At 36.1% G+C, this 19986-nt stretch overlaps 1 protein-coding gene across 1 annotated transcript; it reads left to right on the top strand.

Annotated features, from left to right (window-relative positions):
• The first annotated feature begins 7270 nt into the window (after positions 1-7270).
• Positions 7271-10820, top strand: GH9B6 (glycosyl hydrolase 9B6). Its single transcript, XM_059591930.2, has 7 exons — positions 7271-7522; positions 7610-8017; positions 8203-8295; positions 8386-8547; positions 9468-9579; positions 9976-10139; positions 10360-10820. Exons 1-7 carry the CDS (start codon positions 7295-7297, stop codon positions 10681-10683), a joined length of 1491 nt encoding a protein of 496 aa, XP_059447913.2. The 5' UTR covers positions 7271-7294; the 3' UTR covers positions 10684-10820.
• Positions 10821-19986: the final 9166 nt, after the last annotated feature.

Below are 19986 nucleotides of genomic sequence, written 5' to 3'. Positions count from 1 at the left end.
TGGGGTCCTAACCCCACTTCATGATTGTTATTAATAAAACTTCAAGTCTTTATTCAAAAAAAAAAAAAAAGTTATAGGGCAACCTAATAGTCCTATGGTTTTTACTGTCTTTGATTTAGTTTTATTGTTGTAAAAAAAAATATATATATACATTTATGTTGTATTGTTATCTAAGTTGAGGAGTAGAGGTAACTTTTAAGGTCATTTACATATTGAATAAGCATGGAGACGTTATGATAACACTATGCAAATTAATTATCATTAATAAACCCCAGGATCGTCACAAGACCTCTATAAGAAACTTCGCTATGGCAATCTACACAATACGTGCTCTCTATGGACTTTTCAATACTTGAGCCTCATCTACCAAACTACAATATCCCTTCTTCCCCCATGAGAAAACTCTTGGGCTTGGTTCATGGTTGATGCTCCATCCATAAAAGTCGATTCAAATCATCTCTTATTGAGCCGACGTAGAACTTTCCCCTCTTTTGATGTTTTACCCATGTGAGAGGGTGCCACCCTATGGTCCTTTACCATCGAGGTGTCCTTGGTCTATCGAGGAAGGTGACCAAGTGATTGTCTTAAATGCTTAAAGGACTTTTACTTTTCAACCTTTAGCTTGCACAATTCATTTGGGCAGATCAGTTCAAGTCTAATGTGTCCTTCCACCAATGTATTTTCCTCCAATTTAGTCATTTCTCTTAGGTATTGGACCGAGCCATGTGTTTGGCTGATGTTAGCTTCCCCCTAGCTCTTGGGGTTGGTTGAGTTAAGTAGCCTATATTGTTGGGTTTCTTCCTAAATGGAAGATGGCCTTACTAAGCCTCTAGTGTTGGACACAATTATGGCGCATTGCTCCTTCCTCATTTAACCTGCTTGTGTAATGGATACAACCATTGTCTTCACATGGTAGTCACAATTGTATGGTCGATCTTCGTGACCCCAAATGTAGTAGTTAAATCTCTTAAGTCGTTGAGGGATCGCTAGTTTCCCTTATTTTGCTTTGGGTTGTTGATCATTTAATAAACCATATATATAAGCTTCAAATTCAATGATTGAACCATTTTTTCTCTTGTTTAGAAGTTCGTTAGTAATAAAGGTTATTATTTTATCAGATCTTACTTACAGTACAATTTTCATTATATTTTACATTTTATTGATTCATGATTTGTACTTGCAAGGGTTATAATTTAGATTCCTAGTGTGCAGTAGATCCGTTGCCATCAACATACACTTATAAATGTGTTACATTTAGACTTAATTTACATTTGTTATGTTTTCAATTTCGAAATTATTATTATTATTATTTATGTTTGCTAGATTTGTAATTTATGGAAAAATGATTACCTTTTTATATTTACTAGAAGCAAAAATTACAACTTTAAAGTCCAAAACGCTCATTATCTCGTATGTAGATAGAGGATAGTAACTACATTTAATAACAACGCAGATGCGGATACCTAAAAATGATAAACACATTATGCGAATGCAAATGCGGATATTGCTAATAACCGCATCCGCATTTTCACCCCTAGACTGGTGATGAGTGTTAAAGGATTTTAGGTGTTTCTTTTTTTCCTTTTTATGATTTTTAAATTTGTATTTATATTGAAGAAGTTAGTCTTACTCAATCTGAATTGTATGTGTGGTAGAGACCATATGAAATAGTTAATTCTTAATTTTTGTGTTTTACAATTTAAATTGGAATTATTTGATGGATTTGATGGGATTTACACTATTTCTCATTCATAATTTGAAATGTTAATTACTTACATAAGGTCTCTCATAAAATATAATTGTTACTCATATAATGTGTTTGATAAAATGCATTTTGGTATTATTTAGATAATATTCTTATTAGGGGAAACTTCATAAAACCCCTATGAACTTCTACTCGTTTTGACAGTACCACTCCCAAATTTTATAAACTCTCAATTAAGGATATCGAACTTTTAATTTTTATTTATTTTTAATTACCCAATTCTGTTTGGAATTTCTATTAATTTTTGTGAAAATGACCAAAATACTCTTTATATATATATATATATATATATATATATATAAAGACTTGAATCTTTAAAATTATTTATTTTATTTTTGGGTAAAGTCCACATACCCCACTCAAACTACCACACAATTGATAATGTTCTCCCCCTCAAACTTTCAATTGTGACAATGTCCCTTCCAAACTAATAAAATATTGTCAATTTCCCAAAGTTTGAGGGGGGGGGGGGGGGGATATGTGGTAGTTTGAGGGAGCATGTGGTACAATGGTATTTTGAGAATTATGACAAGATTTAACAGAAAATTCTAACGGAATGAGACATTTAAAAGAAATTGAAAGTTCGATTCTATTTTTAAACTCCAAATAGTACTTTCAAAACAAGTGAAAGTTCAAAAGTTGGATTCTCTTTTTTTTTTTTTTTTTTTTTTTTTTTTAATTTTTAATTTTTAATTTTATTTTTATGACCACACAAGGAAATGGAGATAGGGGATTCGAACTAATAATGTCCTTCGCTTCATGAGACATAGCAGTTTCTAACTGATTGAGCTACTTCTTGAGTACAATTTCTCCTTCTTATTTAGAGTTTATTAACATTAACGGACCATAGTTTCTTGCCATGAGACATAAATTGATTTTTATTAATTGATTTGTTTCAAATTGAGACATAAATTGGAATAAATGGGGGGTATACGGGAGGTGACCCAAGTCCACTAATTTAATGTTTTTAGGCTCAAATCTGCGAACCAATGTTTCGGGCAAATTGGTCAAAGTTTGAGGGCCCCAAGTGCTACTAAGCAATACATGGACGGGTCGGGAAATACTAATTCAAACTTCAAAGTTGAGCTAAATATTTTGCAAATGGAAAAAAGAAACAAAAGAAATAAAGAGTTTTTTTTTTTTTTTTTTTGCCTGAATATTTTTAGTCTCACCATTGTACGTGATTAGGAATTTTTGTTTAAGTGAAATGAAAATGATTTATTCGATATTTGATATTAGATTTTACTTAAAATAGAGGTGATGAAATTTACTGCATGTTCTTCCCAAGAAAAGAAAACAGTTTATTCAACTCTCTTGTTTTGGGTAATCCTCCTATAACATTCTCTACATAGTAAAATCTGTTGCAACTCTATGGATCACGTACGTAGCCCTTAGTGGTGAACAATGTAAATTTTGTGTTCTTGTGTGTTTGTCTAATCTTGTTATTTTGCGTTCTTCGTTCTCTTTTGCGTCTCACGGGTTTTGGCGGGATAAAACCAATCGTCCGAAAAAGTCCTTTTCTTTCCCGACAGTGGTTTGGCGAGAGAAACCCAAATTAGAAAAATGTTTTACGAAATTTAAAAACGAAAACCATTTTTCAAAATTAAAGAAACTTTTTTTGCCAAACCGAAACTATTATTTTCGATACAATCAAACACCAATAAATATGAACATTTTACGCCGAAACAAACTAAACCTTTTTTTTTTCTTTTTTTTTTTAGGGGGACAGCCTTGTTAGCATATACGTAATGAGAGCTCTATTATGACTTGCATATGTCTTATAATTATTCGAAATAATTAGAGATTTTCTTCAATCACGTTATAATAGCCAAGGACAGCTCTATTATAGTGTCGGACATGTCTAATAATTGATGAAAAAACGATTCATCATGCTTTCATACTCTTTAGCCTTTTCATCATTTCATGCATCTGCAGCTCTTATGGCTTCACTAGGAGTAACAGTAGTCAATTAATTACTTTCCTTCTTCTGCCGATTAAAATGGCTTTTACAAGGGCAGTTAGTGACTCATTATGAGCTTAATTGGCTTTATCCCTAACCCTAATTATTGGGTGATTTAGTTTGACTATTTGAGCATCAACTCAATGATAAGGCTTCGGGCGGTGATTAGCTGGCAATTTTCTGTAGTGATGAAATCACGGCTACTATTTTCGTACCCCTTTGAATAATTTTAGTGAAAACATGATCATATATATATCTTATTTACTTAAATAATTTTAAATATTATAAATGTATTTTATCCCAAGTATATATCTTAACAAATAAAGGAAAATAAACTTAGAGCCTATTTGGGATTGCGTTTGAGAAATATAGTTTTTAAGTTAAAAAGAGCTTTTGAGCAAAAACTTCATTTTTAAACTTTTGTCAAAAGTGCGTTTTGGACAGTTTTAGGCCTTTTGGATTTTTAAAAGCGCTTTTAATTTTTTTACCAAACTAGTATTTTTTTTTTTTTTTTTTCAAATGGGCTTTTTAAGTATTAAAAGTACTTTTAGGTCCCTCAAACGCACCCAATAGACTCTTACACATTTTTCATGTAGGCCTCCAAACTACCAAGTGTAAATTAATATCCCAATTTTCACTCCTAAAGTTAAGGTCGTTTTGATTTCAGGGATAAGAAGGATTTAATATTTTACTAAGACTTACACTAAAATTCATATATGTGGACTAAAGTTGGGAGATGGAATTATTTTGATAGATGATATGAACAACTAGTTGAGGGTATTGTCATTAAAGGGAAAGCAGATGTGTCGTTTCAGCCACTAAGGATTCTAGGGGTTATAACACATGAAACTATTCTAATGTATGATAGAACAGTAAGAAATGAATGTTTTGAATGTGGTTTCATGATTTTTGGAAATTTGTAATAGGCTGAATAATGTATTGGGCTATGTATGAGAGATTAAACTTTTCCTAGAATTTTGTAGGCTAGACTGGGAAAAAGGCCCAAACCAGGATGAGAGCCCATGGAGTCATGGACAATTAGTCATTCTATGCAATAATAGAAAATTCCAAGCATTTTAAACAAGGACTAAAGCATAAATAAAGTAAAGATACTTGGCATAGAAAGGACAATGTGAAATTATAGGGGTTAGTTGAGAGGTCAAATGAATGGTGATCAAACAAAGGAAAATGAATGGCCAGGATTTTATGGTCGTTAATCACTAAGAGAGGAGAGGGTTTTGGAATTCTCTAAACAAAACACAAAAATGAGTGTGACTTGCTCTCCAAGACCCAAAAGGGAGGAGAAAAATGAGATTTATGTACACTTGGAAGAAGTTTTTGTGCAATGATCGATCATGCTCTTCGAATGATCAAACGATGCTACTAAGCTCATAACAACTTAACGTTTATTTTAAATTATGGATCAGTACAACCCTGAGCAGAATAATCGATTGTTACTTAAAAACGATTGAACGGTGACAATCTCCATGCAAATAAGAATTAACCATTTCAGCATAAGCTTGTGGAAAGAAGTTTATTTAAGGGTTTAAGTCAAGCCCTAGACCCTATTTTGTTACTCTTTGGCCACCAAACCCTAGAGAAAGAGAAAGAAAAGGTGAATAGAATGATCTTTTAAGGGTTTTGGGTCTCTACCTTTAAAAGAGGTAAACCCTACACCCAAAACTTGATTCTTTTCGTGTGTTATAGTAATTTTTGCGAGGAGTCCTATAGTGACTTTTGATGGTTTGATGATAATGATTTTAGGGTTAAAAAGTTTGAGCCCCTGGAGAGACTTATAGACCATTTCGTTTACCTTGAGTTGTATATTTTACTATTTATGGTGTTAACTTGTAGATCCTTGCATTTTGAAGTTTGTCTTTAAAGAAGCTTTGTGGTTTTGCAAGAAATGTTGGATTTTTTTTTTTTCGTGATGAATGTTTGAGCTTTGGTGTTAGGTTTATGTTTTGTGGTCTAGTTTGTGTTCAGAATGGTATTAGGAAGTATGTTTGGGCACTGGAACGTGATAAATAGGTTAAAAGTAGGACCTTATTGGAATTTCAAAGTTCTGCCCAGAGAACGATCGAACAACCCGAGCAATGATCGAACATTCTATAACACCGGATTTTATTTTATTTTTAGTTTCTCTCTCCCGATCTCTCTCAAAGTTTTTGTAACATTAAGAGAGAGGAGGAGAATTACTTTTGCTTAGCATTTTTCATTGATAAGGAAATCATTGCTATCATCTTATAGTTTCCAACTACTTATAAGCGGGTAACAAGAAATGATGACAAAAGAAAAAGGTGCAACAATTTATAATATGGGTCATCAACATCTATTCATAAAGAGTAATGCTATAAGAAGAATTGAAGTCCTCAAAAATGTAATGTGTTTTTTTTTTTTTAGCATGTTCACATAAGGAAAGGGGGAGATGAAGATTTAAACTAGTAACTTCTGCTTCATGAGGCGTGGTTCATAGCCGATTGAGCTACCCCTTAAGGACAAATGTAATGTGTCTTTTAAAATCATCCGTAGATAAAAATTAAATAATAATAATTTCAAATTCAGTAATAATTTTAAAAGTCACATCACATTTAAGAGCATTTAAGCTTATATCATTACTCATTTATTAAAGGGGTTGATAATAATCTTAATAATGATTACTATTCAGGATTTTGTTTTTGGGCAAATAAATTTTAGGCCTTAGACAATGCCTAAATTTCAGGTACTTGGAGCAACCTAACAAATCTTTAAAATGGATCGGATTACATTACAATAGTGTATATGTCGATCACTCTTTTCTTTTCTTTTTTTCACTCGAGTGCATCATTTATTCTTTTTATTTCTTTTTTTAATGCGAGTGCACCATTCATTCATTATTCTATCGGTCTATCCTCCTAAGGATTTTGGTGTTATCCATCTATAGAAGGAAGGGACCACGTAATCTTACATTCTTATTCTCAGCCATAGAATCTATACGAACCAAAAATAATTATTATGCCAATTTTTTTTAAAATTTGAGGTGTCATAAACATATTTTAAGTAAAAAATTATTATTAAAAAAATAATAATTATTACATCTAATGATAATTTTTGTTGCCATCTAAAAAAAAAAAAAAAAAAAAAACTAACGGAACGCACATGCCTCAGCGGCGTCCTAAACAATAGATGAAAACAGTCAACATATCTGACGCTTAGGAATGATTGCCATCGATTCATTATTATGTTCTTTTGCTCCACGTCTATGGGCCCACATGGCCACAACCCCCTACTCCTCCACGTGGCCACCATCAATACGACGGTGGATCAGTCATGCCCCCATTATCCTTCACCTTTCAACTTGTGTACCCCACCGACCCTCATAATATCATAATCCAAAACCAGTTTCGGATAGTCCGACCCAACATACGGTCATACCCGAGACGACCCGGTCAAGCATCGGAATCCTAACAATCATCCAGTAATGTTTCCACGTGGCGGTAAGTTATTGGCTCAAAGTCTGGAATCCAATGACGCTTTTCTACTATAAGTACCACGACGGTTTCCATCTTTCCTTGCTCCAACAGCAAGAAATGGCGCGCAATGCTCTCTCTTTCCCGGCGAGTGTTGCCGCACTTCGCGTCCTTACCCTCCTCCTCGTCCTCCTCCCTCTCCGTCCACTCGCCGCCCGCCACGACTACTACAATGCGCTTAGGAAAAGCATCCTCTTCTTCGAAGGCCAACGATCGGGGAGGCTCCCCCCAGATCAACGTGTTCGATGGCGCAAAGACTCAGCCTTGCACGACGGAGCCACCGCCGGGGTAAGCTTTTCCATCTACACCCTCCCACGCCTTAGCATTCCCCATTTTCTCCGTTTTAACGCCGGGTGTACTCTTTACTTTTGACAGGTTGACTTAACGGGTGGGTACTACGACGCCGGAGACAATGTGAAGTTCGGGTTCCCAATGGCCTTTACGACGACGTTGCTGTCGTGGAGCGTCATAGATTTTGGGAGGAACATGGGGCCGGAGCTGAGGAACGCCGTCAGGGCCGTCAAATGGGGGACGGATTACCTCTTGAAGGCAACGGCGGTGCCTGACGTCGTTTACGTCCAGGTGGGTGACGCGTACTCCGATCACAACTGCTGGGAGCGGCCAGAAGACATGGATACGCTTCGAACGGTGTATAAGGTGGATAGGGCCCACCCTGGATCTGACGTGGCTGGCGAAACAGCTGCTGCCTTGGCCGCTGCGTCCATTGTATTCAGGTCACGTGACCCGGCTTACTCTAGATTGCTTCTCAGTCGTGCCATCAGGGTACGTCTCTGTCACACTGAATCACCTACCTTTTTTATTTAACCTTTGGTAAAAAAATATATATATATATATAAAATTCCACATTTACCATGTAATTACTTAGAGTGCTAAATGTACGTATCATGTGAGTGTCTCCCTCCGCATCTGAAAATATAACCGTTGTATATGTAACGGTTGAAATGCAGGTGTTCGAGTTCGCTGACAAGTACCGGGGAGCGTACAGCTCGAGCTTGCACCCTGCGGTGTGCCCTTTTTACTGCGACGTTAACGGTTACCAGGTGGGGGAGTCTCCGCCGTTGGATTGACATTGAAGTTGTAATAGTAATAATACTTTGGACGGCTAAAATAATTTAAAATAAAAATTGTAGGACGAGTTGCTTTGGGCAGCGGCGTGGTTACACAAGGCGTCAAGGATGCGCGAGTACAGAGAGTACATAGCTAGGAACGAGGTGATCTTAAGAGCCGGAGACACCATCAATGAGTTCGGTTGGGATAACAAGCATGCTGGGATTAATGTGCTAATTTCCAAGGTAACCCTACTCCTCATTTAATTAATCTTAGACTATATATTATATGATTTATTATTGTACATATATATGTATGTGCACTTATCATATGCTTCTTCTTTTTTTGTCTTTGTTTAATGTTTTTACCCTTCATGTCCTATGTTCTTGGTTGATATGTGAGGATTGTTAATAAAATTAATATTTTTACATCACATGCATCTATCTAAGCCAAATCATTTGAGACATCCCCCTGTGTACGCCTCAGAATAGTAACAATACATTTCTAAAAGTGTATACATTGTGGGTCCACATGGTGGTGGGTCCATGTGGCCCCCTATTTTGATCTACTGGAATAAATTTAAAGTAGAAAAGTATTTCTTTAGCGGATCAAATAGTCAAGATCATAAATAGTTAAAGTTAAGGTATATGAGGATTTGTAAAAATTTGAATTATCAATCTCTTAATTAAATGCTTTTTCTTTTTCTTTTTCTTTTATTCGTGGGTAGAGAGAGTTGTCCCTTCAATCAAGAGGAAAGTCGCCAAAGCTAGGAGTGAGGTGTTGTCCTCTAAGTGCGTAGGGAAGTCATCCTTAGATGTGGGTCCCGAAAGCAGTAAGCTACTGCCACATGCATGTGCATAAAGGGTTGGACGAATGAGGATGGCTCGACCCATACTGAGCCCTATACATTTCTTTATTATATAACTTTTTCTTCAAAGTGATTGCGACTTCTTGTTTAGGGCTTTTCATTATGATCAGATACATCACAGGGAAAAAATCGTCCGTTTCAGCTATTTATTGTCTTATGTCTCCCCCCCCTCTGCTGCTCTCTGTTTTACGTATTTGGAGAAATATAATATATTATATCTATATTATCTCTGTTGATGAAAAATAGTAACTTTTTTTTTTTTTTTTTTTTTTTTTTTTGGGTTTAATTAATTAACAGGAAGTGTTGAGGGGAAGGGCAGAATACTTCGAGTCCTTCCTGCAGAATGCAGATGGGTTTATCTGTTCTTTATTGCCTGGAATTTCTCATCCTCAAGTCCAATATTCTCCAGGTACTTGATTTTCTTTTTCTTCATTGGAACGAAAATCACATGATCAAAGTTTGTCACATTACACACAAGTCCAAGAGAATATGCCTTCATGTTAAAGTTTTGGGCTGTGTGGGTTATTGGACAGACTGTCTTTGCTTTTGTGCTTGCCATCTACCATGCATGTGTTTCGTGCGTTTGCTTGCGCCCTTATTTCTGCGGCTTTCAATTACTTTTTGCGGTTGATAAATGTGCATTATTATTTATGCTAAGTAATTAATTAATTAAATCATTTTTATGGTCCTTTCTCAAGTTTGTTTATGTTTTCTTTAATTATTATTCTCCTCTCTCACACAAAAAACAGGTGAGTTGAATTGAAATAATAAAGTTTTTTGGTTTTTTTGGTCTTTGTTTGGAAAGGTGGGCTGATCTACAAGGCTGGAGGGAGTAACATGCAGCATGTAACGTCTCTGTCTTTCCTGCTTCTAGCCTATTCTAATTATCTAAGCCACGCCAATAAGGCTGTGCCATGTGGCGAGACATCAGCCACCCCTGCTCTGCTAAAACGACTTGCCAAACGTCAGGTTAGTCCCATTGCCCCAATCATGGTTGTGATAGGTGGGTGGGTCCTCATCAGAAATTTAGTCTGTGAAGGACCTTCTCTTCTAAATCAGACAAAATCAACGGCTACTTTTGCCTGCTCTCAAACCCCCTCCTTTCATCTTCTAATTTATCTTTGCGCCTAATTTAGGTATATATAATATTTTAATATAAATTATTTGACGTGGGTCCTACCACTACCAGGTGGACTACATTCTTGGGGATAATCCAATGGGAATGTCGTACATGGTCGGATATGGATCACGATACCCACGGAGGATACACCATCGGGGCAGCTCACTGCCATCAGTGGAGGCCCACCCGGCCCGCATTGCTTGCAAAGCAGGGTCTCGGTACTACCAAACTCCAAATCCGAACCCCAATCTACTGGTTGGGGCCGTAGTGGGTGGGCCCAATATCTCAGATGCCTTCCCTGACTCCAGGCCGATCTTTCAGCAATCCGAGCCCACAACGTACATCAACGCGCCGCTGGTGGGCCTGCTCGCCTTCTTTTCCGCCCATCCTTGATTTCCACCCAAGCAAGCAAGGAAAGTGACAAATTTAAGTGGTGCGCAAAAGGTCACCCTACCCTTTATTATTGTGATTTGTGAAAGATTCTAACGCTACCCAATCATCAATCACCAAAGAAAAATGTTGCATTTGTATACGAATGGTATCAATACAGCTGTCTCTATGACTATTTAGTCTTTTTATTTCTCGTGAAGTTCACACTACATTTTGGATAATAATAATAATAATAATATAATAACGATGGACAAAAGTGTCCAAAATAATATAAATAAATAAATAATCATGGGGAATTGCCAGTTATGCGACATACATTGTCGTGTCAGTTCCTGTAACTTTCTTTGCAGTTTGTTTTTAGCAATTGAGTTACGTTTAGGTTTGATTATTATGGGAAAACAACCATTTTGATTTTGATTTTGACTTTTTTATTTTATTGAAATAGACTAGAGAAACATTTGATCCCTTCGGTCGTCTCAACTATTATTGGTCTGGACGGCCTGACCGGGCTAGAGCTGGTCCAACTGACTGTTTTATTCCTACAAAACCGAGACACTTAGTCATACGCGTGAGAGAGAAAATGAAAATGGGAGTTAGAGAGAATGAGAGAGTTCCACAGAAAAGGGAAGAAGAAAAATAGGCATAAGATGATACCTAAATTACGGAGAGCGTCCTTTATGAAATGGGGCCTTGCCGACTTGCCTCTCAAATGTCTACCATGCGGTGACTAATGACATGTTTAGGTGTGCGTTTGAGGGGTTTTAAAAGTGCGTTTAATACTCAATAAATTTATTTGAAGAAAAAAATATCCGTTTAGTAAAAAAAATTGAAAGCGCTTTTAAGGGTCCAAAAATCTCAAAAATAGCTAAAACGCATTTGGTATAAGCTTAAAAATAAAGTTTTTGCCAAAAAAATATTTTTGGACTTGAACTATATTTCTCGAATGCAATCTCAAACATACTAAGAGTCACGTGATAATTGCATTCGGTAGGTTGTTGAGTAGATCTTTAATTTTGAATGGGCTTTAGGCTTGGGCCTTATGCTGAGTGGGTTGAGTATTTGGGCTGCTAGGCCTACTGGAATAGCCATATCCAATGGTGAGACTCTATCAAACCCCATCATTGGCCAATGATATTCTATTCAACATAGAATTTAGCTTTATTTTATGTTTTGTGGGAAAATTCTTCTTGTGCCATGTCAATTTTGGTATCAGTAACAGAGTGAGCATCTTGATTTAGGGGGGGGGGGGGGGGGGGGGGGGGTTCAAGTATATAAAAAATAAAGTTAACCAAAATTTTATTAATATGAAATAATATAACTAACGAAATAAATTAACAATTCAAAAAAAAAAAAAATTATTGTTTAGAATATATAATGTTACTTGCAAGTATTTTTTTATCATGCCTATCGTAAAATTATTCAATTCTCCTCAATGAGTTTTCATATTTTGAAATCGCTGCATAATTTCTTAATTATTGATAATTTTGAATGTATCATTTTTTATTTTTTTGAATCAAATAATTTCATTCTTCAAAATAGCCAATAGCCTAGAGCATAAAGCCCTATACAGCCAAAGCAGATTGCTCTAATAAAACAATGTCATAAATACAACTAGGAATATCCTCCATCCATATACGCTTAGTAGGACATAATACAACAAATTTCGCTAGAGAATGGGCCGCTGTGTTTGCTTCCCGCTTGACGTGGGAAACCATCCAACTCCGTTTCAAATAATATAACAATATGACAATGTTCTAATCATATTATGAATACCTAATGTTTGTCAACCTAAGGGTATAAGTGTCTACTCCTTAAACTATTGATTTTCCTAAGTAACGAATTAGGCATGGGTGTCTACTCTAATTCTTTTCTTTTTTAAAGGATTTAGCATGAGTGTCTATTAAGTTGTTTTTTAAGAAAGCATATATTTGTGAAAATCGACAAATACATGGAATCTAGGGCATGGGTGTCTATTCTCGGTTTTCCATGTTGATTAACCCAAGAACCTGTGAGGAAATTCTTTTGTCGCTCTATTAAGACCAAGACTCAATCATCCAAATTGACTTAAATTACTAATCCGCACCACATGCATATAAGGGTCAATCACACACATATGAAGAATTCAATAAAACATGAATTAATCAAGTTAAGCATCATAATATGATTATCAAAAAGGCGCCAATATTGAAATATTAAATAAACATAATTAGGGCTTCAATCTAGCCCTACGAAAGTATTAGTTACACATAATTAAAATAAAACTAAAAAGAAAAAGAAAAGAAAAAACCGAAAACGACTCCTTCAAATAACCTTCAATTCATCTCTCCAAAGTTGTGTATATAATTGTGAGGCTTAGAGGTCTATTTATAGGCTTAAGGAAATCCTACACCCCCTAGTAAACCTAGAAAATTCGTAGGATTTAGTCCTATTATAAGTGGGACTTGGAAAACCCTAATATGGAAGGAGAGGGAATTCTAGCCGCATCTGTCTTTTCTCCAGTGCACGGGTGCGCTCGATCACAAGTCTACGATTGAGTCTCCTCTTGTGCGCATGAGCGCACACCTTACTCGCTCGTTTAGACCTCTTTGGTAGTGCGCTTGAGCGTAGGTCTCCTGCGATCGATCGCACTATCGGAATGCTTAAGCTTGATCCAAAACTTGTAGCTTCTTCCCAATTTTGTCCTTTAAGCCTGATACTTCCGGAAATGCTATCTTTTCTTCCAAAAATCTATAAAACAAAGAAAATACAAAAATGAAATAAAATAGCAGAAACAAACAAAACTAAGGAATTAATAAATATAAGTAATGGCTAAAATATGAATATTAGCATATGCAACAAGCCTTTTAAATCCCTTGGACTTCCCTAGAGGACGAGTGAAGTCTCGTGAGGGTTTTCCAGGAATGTTACCCACAAACATCATGCATAGTTCATGTTATCCAAAGTAGACGTATCACTAAAAACCATGACTTTCATTCATTGGCAAGCTTAAAACGATAAATTATATCTTCATAATGAATTGAAATTTTAAAATCTAATCACTTACAAAAGGCAAGTTAAGGTATCACAAGTTCGAAACAGTGTAAAGTGAAAGTGAACTAGCACATAAATATGAAGCTTCCAATTATTCACAATATGTAATGTCTCAATATCTCAAAGTTCACTGAAATCCCCATCAGAATGAATAACTATGGCATAACATTTTTTTTTTTTTTTAGTCAGGTTGTGCATGTTTTGTTCTCTTAAGCTTTCTAATTGACCCATGTAACGAATGTTGAGTCAATGATTCCCAAACCAGGTGATTTTAGGGTATTATGTGTAAAATACCCCTAAGGACTTACTAACTCGAGTCAAAAAGGTTACGAAACCAAACTAACCATGACATTAACCAAATCAAAATTCTTCACATTTTGACATGAACACTCAATACTTAATGAGACAAGAGGTCCAATTACTTCGTGAAAAGTTTATCAATAATCATTTCTTCTTCTTCTTTTATTTTGTTTTTATTTTTTTATCACATATATATATGCCAAAGTATCCATTTAATAAATCATCCAGTTTCACTCAAGCCATAGAAACACATACATCAGACTTTCATGTCATACCCTACAAATTATGTGCTAATGTGCTTGTGTAGTTAGATCAAACATGTAAATTCTCAAGTGCCAAAAGCAAGTAACCAAACTGAAAAATCCTATCATCAGATCATGCGTTCAAAATTTAAGCTTACCAATGAGAATTAAATCAAAATTTTTAAGATCAACCAAAATTTTAAGACAAATATGAACATATATATATATATAGGAACAAGGTCTATGTAAGTGTGTCTCCCATACCCCCAAACTTAAATTGTACATTGTCCCCAATGTGTGTATAACACGAAAAGATCTTACCCGGCAGATGGACGAAACTTTCTGGAATAGCATGGCTCATAGCACACCCCCAAACTAAATGCAAGCACACTTGTTCCCGAAAAATAAAACACTAAAATAACAATGAAAAACAAAAAGAAACTAAAAATAAACAACAAAAAAATAAAATGAAAAGCAAACAGAAAATAAAAAGGATATGCTACGGGGTGCCTCCCATGAGCGCTAAGTTTAATGTCTTCCACCAGACTATTGTCCTCCTCTTAAACTTAAAGCACCAATCTTTTTTACTTGCACTACAGAAAATGAATTTTTCCTGTAGCAAGGGGATTCCAATTGTCCATAGATCGGGGTGGACCACTCTGAGTTTTCTCAAACAATTTCTCATCTAGTGGAGAATCATGAATTGGAATAAAATAAGAAGAAAAATCGGGGAGCTTTTCTATCTTGATGTCCTCAATTTGCTCACTTGGCAGCTCTGACATACTACTCTCTTGGTCTCTTGGTGTCTTAGGAAGAAAAGCTAATGTTGAAGAATTCTCAGTGCTCTCTTCTTTTTCCCGATGCGGTTCTTGTGGAACCTCAAATTGCTCCTCCTTCCTCTCTTCCTCTTTACTTTCAACCACTTCTTCGCTCCTTAATGTGACAGCTTGCTCTTGATAGTAGGTGCACTCATCCTCCATGTAGTTTCCACTGTAATTGGCCACCAATTGATTTTGGAGCGCTTCTTCTTTGAGGTTCTCTGATATTTGCTTGAAGTGAACATTTGTCTTGGCCATTGTGGATTGTAGCAGTTGAATCTGGGCCTTACTATGACAATGAAAAGCTAATATCTCTTCTTTATAGGCATCATACTCTTTTTCTAAGGTAGCATACGCTTCTTCTAAGGCAGAACTCTTTAGAGGAGGTGGTTCTTCTTGGTATTGTTGATGTGGAGAGGAATATGAATAATCATATATGGGAGATGGCACCTCTTCTTGAGCTTCTATCTTAAAAATGGATTGCCTAAGACTGGGGCTAAGACAAGAACATGATTGACCATATAACTGTGGAGATGGCTCCTCTTCTTGGTATTGTGGAGGCCAATAGGTGGAAGATGGCTCCTCTTGGTATGCTTCTTCTTCTTCTTCTTCTTCTTTGAAAATATCGCCTTTCTGTTTTCGGAGGGCCTTCATCTCCTCAAGGTCTTGCCGTGTTCTCTTAGTCATTTGTTTTGTACTTTTGATCAACACTCTAATATTCGTTAGCAACTCTTCAGAGACCCCAGGAGGAGGTGGTTCAGCCTGATATTGCTGTTGTGGAGCTGATTGAGAGAGATATGAATGATCATAGAATTGCGGATTTGATTGATGGTGCATTCGTAAAATTGTGGAGCAAGATTTCCAGGAACTTGAGCATGCCATGAGAGATTTGACTGTTGGCTCCATGTTGGGTTATAGGAATCAAAATAGCCGTCGACCCCGGTCTAGAGAACGATGTGTTCATATGCCCATAAGAATGGTTAGAAAATTTCTTGGTGAGGGAATATTTCTAACATGGTGATAAGGGTTATGGCAATATGAACATGGTACATGGGGTGTCGAAATGTTTCCCCACATGAGAACAAAAATAAAATAACAAAGTTAAAATTAAAAGGGAAATAAAAACAAAATTAAAAATAAAACTTACGACGATGCAAACTCGAATAACCCTGCATGAAACGAAAAAAAAAAATCAGATCCGTAATTAAAGCATTTTCTGTGCTGCTGGCCGGATGTGTGATCGATCGCACTTGCTAGTGCACTCAATCGCCTTGGAATGGGCGCTCGAGCGCACCTCCATAGGCAGAACAGGAACTGCGGAAAAAATAAATTAAAACAAAATAAAACAAACTAGGAAAAAAAAAATTATAAACAAAATTAAGCAATTCCCTGCAACGGCACCAAAAACTTGTTGTGCCAAATACTACCTAAATTAATAGATAATAATTAGTACGTTTTATTCGCAATTGCACAAGATCAAATGATAGTATAGTGCAGCAAGTAAGAGATTATTCCACGAAGATTGTTGATTTTGGTTAGAATTGATTAAAATATCAAAGTTGTCACTAAATTGATATTGATATATTGAAAATAAATATAGATAAATAAGAGATAGGGCTTTGATATCCAACACAAATCATGCTCAAATAATATAATAATATGCCAATGTTCTAATCATATTATGAATACCTAATGTTTGCCAACCTAAGGGTATGTGTGTCTACTCCTTAAGCTATTGATTTTCCTAAACAACGAATTAAGTATGGGTGTCTACTAAGTTGTTATTTAAGAAAGCATATATTTGTGGAAATCGACAAACGCATGGAACCTAAGGCATGGGTGTTTACTCCTGGTTTTCCCTGTTGATTAACCTAAGAACCCGTGAGAAAATTCTTTTGTCACTCTATTAAGCCCAGAACTTAGGCCTGTCAACCTGGTTTTTGGCCAAAACTAAAGACCGGAACCGGGGTACCCCGGTTCCTGGTTTTGGGCAACCGGAACCGGGTCCCGGTTACTGGCCGGTTCCGGTTTTACCCGATCTGGTGACCGGTTTTTTTAAGAACAATGTTTGCTGTGACCCACAGTCACCTTTCCGGAAACTTTCTTGCTAGACCCAGCCACAAAAACTCCTCTCCCTCAGCAAAACCCAGAAAACCCACAACCCAAAACTCCTCTCCTTCAGCAAAACTCAGCAAAACCCAGAAAACCCAGAAAACCCATTGCCCAAAACAATCATATTCAGTCATCAAAGAAAAGATTTGAAGGTTGAATCAAGAACGTGTTCATCATCATTCAACATGCAAGAAGAATTTCAAACAGTGTTATTTAGCCCTACATGCCTAGGAGAGGCCAAAGTCGATTGTAATTATCATGAACTTGTGTATTTAATTTCAAATTTAGAGTTGTTTATCTTGAAGCAAAAATCTTTGGCATCGTTCTTTTTGTTGCACATGATTTTACGTGCAAGATCCCAACATTCCTAACATTGAGTTCTTTCATTAGGACTTAGGGTGTGTGTAACGCCCCAGTGAAATCAATTAACTAGTAGTTGATTCCATGATTCGCCTTTCAGCCTTATTCTGCGGGAAACAAGACTTAGGGATCTCATTCTCTTTGAAGAGAGTCTGCATCGGAAGACTTTGATTAAGGGACAAAGATAGAAGTAATTTAAAACCACAAACATAATAACTAAAGTGAAACTTTAAGCATCATAACATATATTAATTCCCCAAATATTTTGGTCAAATATCAGTCATCCAATATAATACAGATCAAGGCTGATTGTTCTAAACAAAATCAAAGCCTACATTTAACCAAATAAAGCATGGGGACGATATCAATCATATCCTGCCGTGTGGCTCCACTAGCATCCCACATAAACTTGAGCCAAACATGATCCAACTCCTAAAAAATGATCTGGATCAAGTCCTTCGCAATGACCGAATGCCTCCCTGGGTCTATCTTCAGCTAAATTAACTTAGATATACATATGGGTGGAAAGGAATACAAGGGTAAGTCCAACGATTTAGTGAGTAAAAATACACATGATGTACACGTCATTAGATGATGAACTTAGTTGTTTATAACGCATATACAATATTATGAGGTGACAATTTATCGTGAATGCAATATATAGATATAATATATGCTTGTAATATGAGAATCAAGTCGTAGTTCAAACTGTATGGTCTAATTGAGATATTATCTATTCTCAACAGGGTTGGCACTGTTCTGAGGGACTTGTAACACAATACAAGTAACCCGGATATTGTACGCTACCATCCATAACACTAGCAACCTGATCGATTCCGACCTTGGTGACCATGCTACTAATGATATACATCTTGTAGTGGCCCGCATATCAAACTTGGTTGCACCGGCCACGAAACAACCATTGGATCCAAGGCTCATATAACACACACACACACACATACATTTGACCATAGAGTTAACTTGTATAGTAAGCAAATGACCATTATCTCGCACGTACCGATGTACCATATCATACGATGCAATTAGTCTTATCTGTCTTTTACACGCATGCTTGTACAAATCTCACAATGTTTATTATCTTGATTAATCAACACACGTTTTCACAAAATAGATTTCATAGTAGATCAAAATGTATTTCATGAGAGTTGTAAAGATGCATGTTTGATACACATAAAAGAGTCATGCAATACGGAAAAAATAACAAGTATCCATGTGAGTTTGTACTCACCCGGGTCGTATTGTTAAAATGAATCCTAGGCTAAAATGAATCCTAGACATAAACACGTTTAAAATAGAGTTTTTACCTGACTATCGTACGTTCAGACATGTTAGCTCGAACATTCGGCCTCGACCTCGAAAGTTTGATTAGAGAGGTTTGAACATTCGATGCTGGGCAGAAAATCCATTTCTAACCAAACATCCTTCTAATTACTTCTAAGCTACTTCTAAGCAACTTCTAAGGTCATAATAAGATCCCTAACATACTCTTAGCCGAAAATAACATCTCCATGCATAAGAGACTACGTCTAACATTGTTACAAAGCTAACCCATGCTTTTTAAACCAAGATTGAAACTAACTACACAACAAGTTGAGCTCAAATCTAACAACTACACTATGAAAAGCATTTAACCAGCATAACAACTAGGAAATGAAGAAGTCAAGTTAAGAAGATTACCTCTCTAGAGCAAGGCCTCCAAGAAAACCTTCATTCTTCTTCCCAAAAGTCAAAAATTCATTAAAGCAGGGTTTCTCTAAGGCTAAAAGGGCGGAATGAGGTCTAAGAAGGTGAGGGAGGATGGTATTTATAGGGTTGGAAAAGCTGAGGGCACTGTTGTGACAGTTTAGCAGGTCATCGAATGTTTAGTTGTGCATGGTCGAACATTTCGTGTACTATAGTACAGTGATTCTAGAGTTATAGGTCGAATGTTTGGTCATTAAACAACAGTTCTCCATTTGGTCAACAAACGTTCAGTGTATTATTACCCAACAGATCTAGGGTTGCAAATCGAACGTTCGATAGTCCCCTTGTCGAACTTTCTACCAAAACCAAAAATCCAAAAATTTACTTCCAACGAGCCCTAATGAACCGAGTAATCTTGCTAACCCTCAAACTAAACTAAACATAGTTTCGTAATTACTCAAGGCACTACATGTGGAGTGAGAGCTCCTAGGCACTGCTTGTTGTATCTTCAATTGTGATTTATCTTTGTAAGGAAATAAAAAGAATTATTGCTTTTTAAAAATAAAAATTAAAAAAGTTTTTGGGTTTTATTTGTATAAGGGGCACTATTGATGTATTAGGTCAAGCTCATAGTAATAGGGTAGTACTATTCTTAGTTAATTACAAGTTAATTCATTTGGAAAGAACTGATAGTAACTCTCCCAATTAATTATTCTAATTAAATAATTTTGGGTGTCACA

Source organism: Corylus avellana, chromosome 4 (assembly GCF_965113065.1).
Source record: "Corylus avellana chromosome 4, dhCorAvel1.hap1.2, whole genome shotgun sequence".
Taxonomy (NCBI): Eukaryota; Viridiplantae; Streptophyta; class Magnoliopsida; order Fagales; family Betulaceae; genus Corylus; species Corylus avellana.
The sequence above is the reverse complement of the archived record's forward strand: the minus strand, read 5'-3'. Positions and strand labels throughout refer to the sequence as shown.

Excerpts from the sequence above, each read along its gene's own strand:
- GH9B6 (XM_059591930.2), top strand. The coding sequence starts at position 7,295 with ATGGCGCGCAATGCTCTCTCTTTCCCGGCGAGTGTTGCCGCACTTCGC. Across the intron at positions 7,523-7,609 it reads ACGACGGAGCCACCGCCGGG|GTTGACTTAACGGGTGGGTA; the intron begins GTAAGCTTTTCC and ends TACTTTTGACAG. Across the intron at positions 10,140-10,359 it reads AACGACTTGCCAAACGTCAG|GTGGACTACATTCTTGGGGA; the intron begins GTTAGTCCCATT and ends TACCACTACCAG.